This window comes from Merops nubicus, unplaced genomic scaffold, assembly GCF_000691845.1.
Source record: "Merops nubicus isolate BGI_N331 unplaced genomic scaffold, ASM69184v1 scaffold32144, whole genome shotgun sequence".
Lineage (NCBI taxonomy): Eukaryota > Metazoa > Chordata > Aves > Coraciiformes > Meropidae > Merops > Merops nubicus.
In genome coordinates this window covers 10,517-19,057 of record NW_008606806.1, presented here as the reverse complement: position 1 = coordinate 19,057, position 8,541 = coordinate 10,517, and the positions used below count along the sequence as shown (strand labels likewise).

The window sequence follows — 8,541 nt, the reverse complement described above, 5'->3', positions numbered from 1 at the left end:
TAGTAAATTCTCCTTATCTCCATCCACGGGGGGCTGGATTTTTCTCCCTTTTCTCCCTCCCGTGCGGGGGGTTGCCACGTGGTGCCCAGCTCCCGCCTGCGCCTAAACCACCACAACCTGTCAATGAGAAAAGCTAGCTCCAGTTCAGTTCAGATGTAGATCTTGTAGAACAAAGTACAAATACTGATGCATTTCACAAGCTTCTAGGAACAGACTGAGCAACAGGTTAACTTTCCTGTCTCTCTCTGCTTGTAAAAGTGGCAGGAGCTGACTGGCTGAGACTTTTTTTAGCTCAGTCACCTCTTGGTGGGTTTTCTTGTAGACTGGGCAGGGAGATGTCTGTGATCTAGGTAACTTGAGAGCAGTACATAGCTCTAGTAGTCATGGGAAGTGTAGCACTTAAATGAGAAAAGGCCATATGAAAAGATGCTGACAAGTTTCTTCATTTTTAAGTGATTTATAATTGTACATCTCAATATAGTTACATAAAAAGGAAATTGTACTAGGAATTTTTGTGAAACAACTGTAATAACAAGGTTTAATAGCTTAATTGCAGCAGCCACGGGATGTCCAGACAGCATTCTTGCTGTAAGAAGTGACCATCCAGAGATGGGAGAAGTCACCCTTCCTGAAAACACCAGGAAGAGGTAAGAGGTTTGCAGGATTACTCAGGACATGAGGAACTGTTTTGGAAGGCAAAGAGTTGCACCAATTAATTTGAGATGTGTAGGAAAAAAATCAGCCAGACTCAAAGAAGCTGTTTAAAATGTAAGTGAAAGGCTTGCTAATGTGGAAGTGCTGAGGACAGGCAGGGCAATGCAGGCTTCATTAGCATCAAAGGAGTGTGCAGTGGTGAGCTGGAGACTCAGATGAACTTCAGCATGCTTTAAACCAAGCCTGAGATTTCTAAATTTTGACACAGCTGCATCTGTAGTATCAGTTGTGTTATAGAGACTGAGCCAGGAGTCCCTTTAGTTTACACGAGCATGAATGAGGACCAGCACTGCCACCTTTCACTGTGAAATACTGAAGTTGAAACAGTGCAAAAGCAGAATCAGACTTTTGCAGTAATCTAAATCCTTTGTCTCTGTAGGTAGCTTGGTTTTACAAACCCATGGAAGGAAATAAAAAGCACCATTCTGCCTCTGAAAGAAGTTACTGCTAGCGAATGGTCTGTGCACACAACGCGGTTTTTTCTGTACTGTAGATTGAATTTTTGCCAATGAATGCAAAACATATCAAGGTACGGGTATGAAATTGCTGAACTCCAGTGAGCCAGAAGCAGTTGATTACGCTATCACCAAATATAAAAAAAACCAACCCCACATAAAGAAGGCAGTTAAAGAGATCAGTATCAGCAATTTTCTCCTGCCAGAGATCTGCTGCCAAAATATGTATTCAAAGTTGTCTTTTGTATCTTAACTATTATTAGTAGACAGACTTGGAAAAATTCCTGGGCTTTAATAAACTGATTTAACAATCTCCTGATTGCAAATTTGTAGCACCCCAAAATTAAGAGGAAAGTTGTTTTACTTATGATGGTCTTTTCTGTATTTAAATATCCATTGGAATGCCAGCAAAAACTCTACTGCATTAGTCTGGAGAAATGTTACTACCTTTACCGTGGTACTCTGGAAATGAAATACACTGTGATATATTTCAACTCAAAGATAAGAAAGACCTTAACAGTTACCATTTTAGTCATATATTACCATATAATTACTATATAATAACTACTGTATAGTATAGTACACATTTGCAAAAACCTAATAAACTTGTGGATGTTACCATGAAAATGCATTTCTTGTAGGTCACAGTGCAAGAGTACTATTTGCATGAAGGAATTTTGTCCATAAGCAGCTGACAAATGAGAACACTGACTGAAAAGCTGTTATCTTTATATTTCTGTTACCTCTGCACTGTTCAAAACATAAGAAGGAGCATGAAATTTTAATCTGGCACCTGAGCACTCATAAGAATGCTACGTTCCATCTTCCAAATCATTAAAGCCCTCAGACCAGGAAAAAGACAGCTTGAGTTTCAAATCAGAGATTCCATTTGGAGAGCTAGCAGTTAGAAAGCCAACCTCAGCTTGTGCTCAACAGAATACAAGTACACTTTACTCATAAAGAAACATCCATTTATTTTGTAGCAACAGAGATTTTTTGTGTACTTCCTCCTCAGCCTGTCAAAACATGTTACTCAACAGAGCAAAGGTGGGATTAGTTGCACTTCTGTACAATCTAGATTTATCTCATTATGGATTTATGGGTGCTGATTGTGTGTTTCATAACTCCTTAATGGAGGTTTATCAGAGCAGTGACTGTCAGGTAGTTCCAACAGGAGTCCACCATAAACATTCCTGAAGAGTTGTCTGGCAGTGCCTTCTCACACACAGCGTCAGAAGGCAGACTGGAGCCTGGAGAGCACTGGGGGTTCCAGAAACAGTGACAGATATTACAGGCTGCAAAAGCTGACTCAGTCATTTGTTAGGACAGAGGAAGAAATTATTATCTGAATAAAAACAACAGAGAGATCCTTTTACTCCTGCAAATTGTATCAATTTAACTAAAATTGATGCAAATGCCCAGCACAATTAAATTTGTGGAAAGGCCAGTGAGATACCTTCCTATTGTCTGAAAATCAGATCATGTTTAGTTTTTATGTCCAAGCTCACTGAACCTGATGTATTCCAAATTAAGAGAATCTGCACAGAATTCTGCCATTCCAGAGGTCCTTTCCAACCCCTTACCATTCTGTGATTCTGTGATTTAAGAAGAGACATTTAGTTATTCCAGTTAAGATTTCCTCTAGACATAGCCTCAGACAGAACAGGCCCTGGGATATACTTGTGCTGCAAATGCATCTCAACAGGACATCAGCGTTTCACATCAGGCAGTGACCTCTCTGCCTTGTGTTACGTAGTAGTGTAGCAGTCCTCTGTAGCAAACCTATGGCTTAGGAGAAAGGTTTTGTGTAATTTTCTCCATTCTTTAAGCTCACCAAGATTGCCAGGTCTCTACTGTCTACAACACCACAGACTGAATATTAGCAACATGGTGAAGTACAATTGCTATTCATCAGGGAACACTTGGCTTCAAGAAAATGGAGTAACCAGATTTACATACTTGAGGACAATTACATGTGCTAGAATAACTGTGCAGCAAAAGCTGCACTAGGCAGCACTCACTAGAATGGATGAGCTGCTGAGTTTGCTTCTTCTACTGTTTGATTTGTCTTGCTTGGGATAATTTTTTTTTTTTTTTTTTTTTTTTTGGTTCTGTCTTCATTGTGCTGTCCCTTTCCAGGAGTATCAGGCTGGTTCTGTCTCCTGGGAAACTTAACTTCATCCTGCAAAAATTAAGATTCTCTTTAAGAGCCCCTTTCTGATTACTGGCTGGAAATGAAGTTGAGTGCAGTACTCTGTCTGTTGTTGTGTGTTCATTAACAAGCCCTACTTTTGGCATCTTCTGCAGATTTTATGTGGGAAATCTGTTTGTGTCACCTAAAGGCAATTAGTCCTCATGAGTAACCCCAATATGCCTTGTCAACAGGCAGCAGATGAGGAGAATTTTTAATGCTGGCTGAAGACAGGTGGAAATCTGGTGTCTGGTTTGAAAAAGAAACACAGCAGTGCAGAGCACTAGGAAGCCAGTCAGTGAGATTAGCTGCCAGCTGTGCATCACTTGCATCCTTGGTTTAAGGCAGAAGTAAGACATAACTTGTTTGTAAGATTGTCTGCAAGTGCCCTTGTGAAGAATTTTAGCTTCGCTGTGTTAGAAGTGAAGAAGTGCTGTTCTTCTTCCTCAAGATGCAGGCCAGTATTTTTATACAAGTGGCAGTGTCTCCTGGGCGCCTTTCAGAGATATAAAGTATGCAAATGAAGAGAAACAGTAGGCCTGCAAGGTGATCAGTCTGACTGTCAGAATCATAGAATGGTTTGGAAGGGACCTGTAATGCTCATCTAGTCCAATCCCTCTGCAGTGAGCAGGGACATCTTCGACTGTATCAGGTTGCTCAGAGCCCCATCCAACCTGACCAGAATGTTTTCAGGGGTGGGGCTTCTACCACCACTCTGAGCAGCCTGTGCCAGTGTTTCACCACCCTCATTGTAGAAAATTTCTTCCTTATATCTCATCTAAATCTCCCCTCTTTGAGTTTAAAAGGCCTGTTGCAACAGGTCCTGGTGAAAATATTGTCCCCGTCTTTCTTATAAGCTCCCTTTAAGTGCTGAAAAGGCACGATAAAGTCTCTCTGGAGCTGTCTCTTCTCCAGGCTGAACAAACCCAGCTCTCTCAGCCTGTCCTCATAGGAGGTGTGCTCCAGCCATCTGATCATTTTTGTGGCCCTCCTCTGGACCCACTCCAACAGATCCATGTCATTCTTGTGCTGAGAGTTCCAGAGCTGGAGGCAGTGCCCCAGATGAGGCCCCACCAGAGCAGAATAGAGTCGCAGAATCATTTCCCTTGGCCTGCTGGCCATGCTGCTTTTGATGCAGCCCAGGATATGATTTGCCTTCTGGGTTGCAAGTACACCTTGGTGGCTCACGTCCAGCTTTGCATCCACTGGTACCAGCAATTCCTCCACAGGGCTGCTCTAAATCCCACCATCCCCCAGCCTTTATTGATACCAAGGATTATCCCAACCCAGATGCAGGACCTTGCACTTGGCCTTGTTGAACCTCATGATGTTCATACAGGCCCAGTTCACAGACTTGTCCTGGTCCCTCTGGATGGCATCCCATCCCTCTGGTGTGTCAGTGCAGGATACTGTCACATCCCACTAGAATCAAATGGCAAGTCATTTCCTTGTCATCTTTCCCGTGAGGTTAGTTATATTTGTGAGTACTCCAGCTCACCTTTCACAGGGTACCTGAGCTGGCATTAAACAGGAGTGGCAAAGTGACAGAAAAGGTCACACAGCATAGTTGGAGAGCACGCCATGTTCTATTGACAGGAGTGTTCCTGGTGCTGCAGTGCCTCATATTTGCCATGGGTACCAAGGGGTGAAAGATGGTGCATCATCGGGGTAGATGCATTTGCCAGAGGGTTGCTTTCTTTCCAAGATGGATTCACATCTTCTTGTCAGAATCATACAGAACAGCATCAGATTCATGAGGAATCCCTTAACTGTCTGCAGGAGGAAAGCATGTGCACACATGGAGGTCCTCTTGCTACCCATTGCAGTGCTATTGCCCAGTTTACCATTATTGCTGACCAGCTTCTCAGCAGCCTCGCTGAAAATGAAGTGTGCCCAATGCAACTTTTATCTGAAGGTCACTTGCTTTCTGCCCATCAGATTGTGCTCTCCTCAACTGAACTGGAAACGTGTGGTCAATGGTTTTGTGTACGGAAAGAGTCTCTTTTGTCTCTAAATCAAGAAATCCTCTTCCTTGTTTACTGGTTGGCAAAAATACACATATTTTCCTGGGCAAGTATTTTCAGTGGAGACCCAAGTGGACATCTATCCTCTGGCTTTGTAGAGGCTTGTGTGGGACATGAGCTTGTGCCAGAATGCAGCCCCAGGCCCATTGTCAACACATCATGTAACCTCTAACTTGAAATATATCTGTGTTTCTATTTAGCCTCCTTTGATCCTTCTGCATTTCTCTTGTTTCTGTAAGCAGCCTCCTCAGTTGCTTGTTAATGGCAAGTGTAAATATTTTGTGCCGAGCAGGAAGAAAGGGACTTGAAATTTCAGACTTAAATTATGAACCCTTAATGACCTTAATCATTGGAATATAATCACAAAGGGAAAGTTGTTGTAACTAAGAGGCCACTTTTCCAGAAATCCCTACTCCTGGAGACATCCTGCATCTAGGGGAAAAAAAAAAAAAAAAAAAAGCCATGCAATTCGGGCAATGCAAGGAAACCCTGAATACTTTCTGATACTCCTTTGATTCTTGTCACTCATGAAATCTGGGTGAAGTAGGGAATTTGGCTGACTTTGAGCCATTACTTTGCAGACCCCAATGCAAAGAAAGCTGCAAAAGAAGAGAACAGTAAAGGCATGAGAGGCAGTGGGAACAATCTGCCTGGTTTTCCTGTACCAGCAACCAACAGAGACTTCACTGCAGCCCAGAAAATGAACCTTTTATTTTCAAGCTGGGGCAAGATGGTAGCGGAAATGTTTCAGCAAGTTTGTGAATTGTGCCCATGACAACGTGACTGTTGTGAGTAAATTGAAAGCATGTTATCTGCTCTGCTGAATCCTAGTTTCAGAAAGGAAGAAAATTCAGTCAATATGCAAAATCTCATATACTAGCAGTGAAAACTGGGCAGGAGCTTTAAAATGAAGTTGTCATGCTATCAATGTGAGGAAAAAAAAAATCCCTTTAAAATTGCAGACTTTTTAAATATACAACAGCAGCACCAAGAATTTCCAAAACCAGATCCATTTATCCAGCAGACAACTAAGGGTGTCAGAGTGACACAGAGTATGAGCTTTCAGTTCATACGTGCTCTTCTCAAGGTAGATAACCCAGAGAACATAACTGATACATGGTTGGGCAGTTTTTTTATAATCACCTCCACCCTCTGGTCAATATATTCCCTTTCACGGTAACCTTCCCTCATTTCATCCTTGCTGAGTACAACTGGTGGATTACTATGCAGACTGTACCACACAGAAGACTTAACTCTGTCTTCTAGCATGGGAACCCTCTGGCACTTACAGTACACTTTAATTTTATTCTGTATTTCAGTGCTGACTACCACAGGGTAAGTAGCACAGTACTGAACGTAGATTAATTCAGGAAGCTTAGCTGTTAATGATAAATATCCTTTCTTCACTTCTTAATGTGGAATGTTGTACAGTTGAACCATGTCATTTTTAAAAAGAAGAAATAATTGAATTTTAATTCTGCGCTGGCTCCTGTCTGTGAGAGAAACCTGTAACGTGGATGTTCCACGTGTTACAGGTATTCTAATGGCATATCTGAAGAGGAGAGATCTTGACAGAATAAAACAGTAGTTATAAACCACTTTTAACTCTGAATATACCTACAGTAACCTTTGCCTTAGGACTTGCATAATGTGGAGCAGTTTAAAGATAGCTCTGAATTGAGACTGAGTGGCAACTTGTCACAGCTTTCTTTCTCTCATGGAAAAAGAAATCCAGGAAGGAACAGTGAAGAAAATTTTCTTACTTTATCTGTCTTCACATATTCTCTTTCCCCTGTAGCCTTACATCAATCTGTTTACAAGTTTCTTGCTGCATTTCATTGATAAATTGATTGTGTGATATTTGCTCCTAATCTCCCTAGTTTCTCTGAATGTCATTGCTTAGATTCTGGGGGCAGAGGGGGCAATCCACTTAATTCACTTAAGGACAAATGATACGGTGTCAAGTGCAATATGGATAATTAAGGAGGGATCACAGAGGTTGGAACTGAACGTTGCCTCCTGAAACTGTGGACCACCATCAGAGCATGTAAAGAACTACTACTGTAGCTTTGCAGTCCTGGAAATTCCTTTCCTACGTGAGACACCCAAAAAGCAGAGCCATTTATGCTGTGATCCACGGTGGGATTTTGGTCTTCTGTAAGCTCATCTCTGCAGGACTTTGGAGCACAACAAGGACTGTGCATTTATAATTGATTTTGTTCTGCAGTATGTTCAGGGTAAATTAGAAGAGCTGAACAAGATGACAGCTTTGTGTCATGAGAGGTTTGCAGGAGTTAAATGAAATATATAAACTTCCAACAAAACTAACAGGGTTACATGGTACACTAGTGTAACTAGTTTGCTTTTGCAAAGCAAAGCGTTTACACACTTTGCTTTGCAACAGCTGGGATGACAGTGCCATGAGCAAGTTAATAAATAGTAAGTCTTTGCTGTTATCATGGTATTGTCAGAGATGAGCTGCACCCTTTCTGTAGCTCCTTGTATCTTGGAGAGCTGGTCTCCTTTCAGTTCAGTGGGATACAGAGCAGAGGATCCTTCCGCGCTAGATGAAGTGGACATATCCCACCTTTGACTCAATTTCAGAGCTTTATTGTGACGGAGTAAGTATATATGGTAGGAGGAAGAGTCAGGCGTAAATGAAAGCCAGGGTCTATTCAGTTATTTGGTGAAACACCCAAAGACATATGACAACATTCTTTCTTGAACAGTGTTTGAGACCCTAATTCCACAAGGGCTTCACTGTGGTTTTTCTTGGCAGGATCAAGCAAAGACCAACTGGTGGCTTGAGAACATGGGATCCTGAAACAGGTAATGGCATGTCAGTGGTAGTGTTAGCACTCACTGCAGATTTTGAACATACTAGCTTCTCTTCTTTATTGAAATGTGTTGCGTTTCAGCTTACCTCACCAGATGTGATTTTAACAACAACTCAAGACCATTTTGTGACTGGACCCAGCCTTGCAATGTCAACCAGGGATTGTGGATTCGAACCAAGCACGACACTCCGACTGATGAAACAGGTCCTGATGGAGACTATCCTGATGGAAGTAAGTGCTTGGTTGTGGCATTGCTAATGACTTTATTCTTTCTTTGGAGAAGAAAAATTCAGGAAGACCTCTGAAATGGGTTGGTTTCA

At 41.9% G+C, this 8,541-nt stretch overlaps 1 protein-coding gene across 1 annotated transcript in view; it reads left to right on the top strand.

Moving 5' to 3' along the window:
* Positions 1-6,618: 6,618 nt before the first annotated feature.
* LOC103772437 (zonadhesin-like) overlaps positions 6,619-8,541 on the top strand; it is a gene marked incomplete at its 3' end in the record, with an annotated part of 10,223 nt that continues 8,300 nt past the window's right edge. The window contains exons 1-3 of the mRNA XM_008939769.1: positions 6,619-6,719; positions 8,164-8,213; positions 8,303-8,452. Of these exons, the coding sequence (XP_008938017.1) occupies positions 6,652-6,719; positions 8,164-8,213; positions 8,303-8,452 (268 nt within the window). The remainder of the gene's footprint in view (positions 6,720-8,163; positions 8,214-8,302; positions 8,453-8,541) is intronic.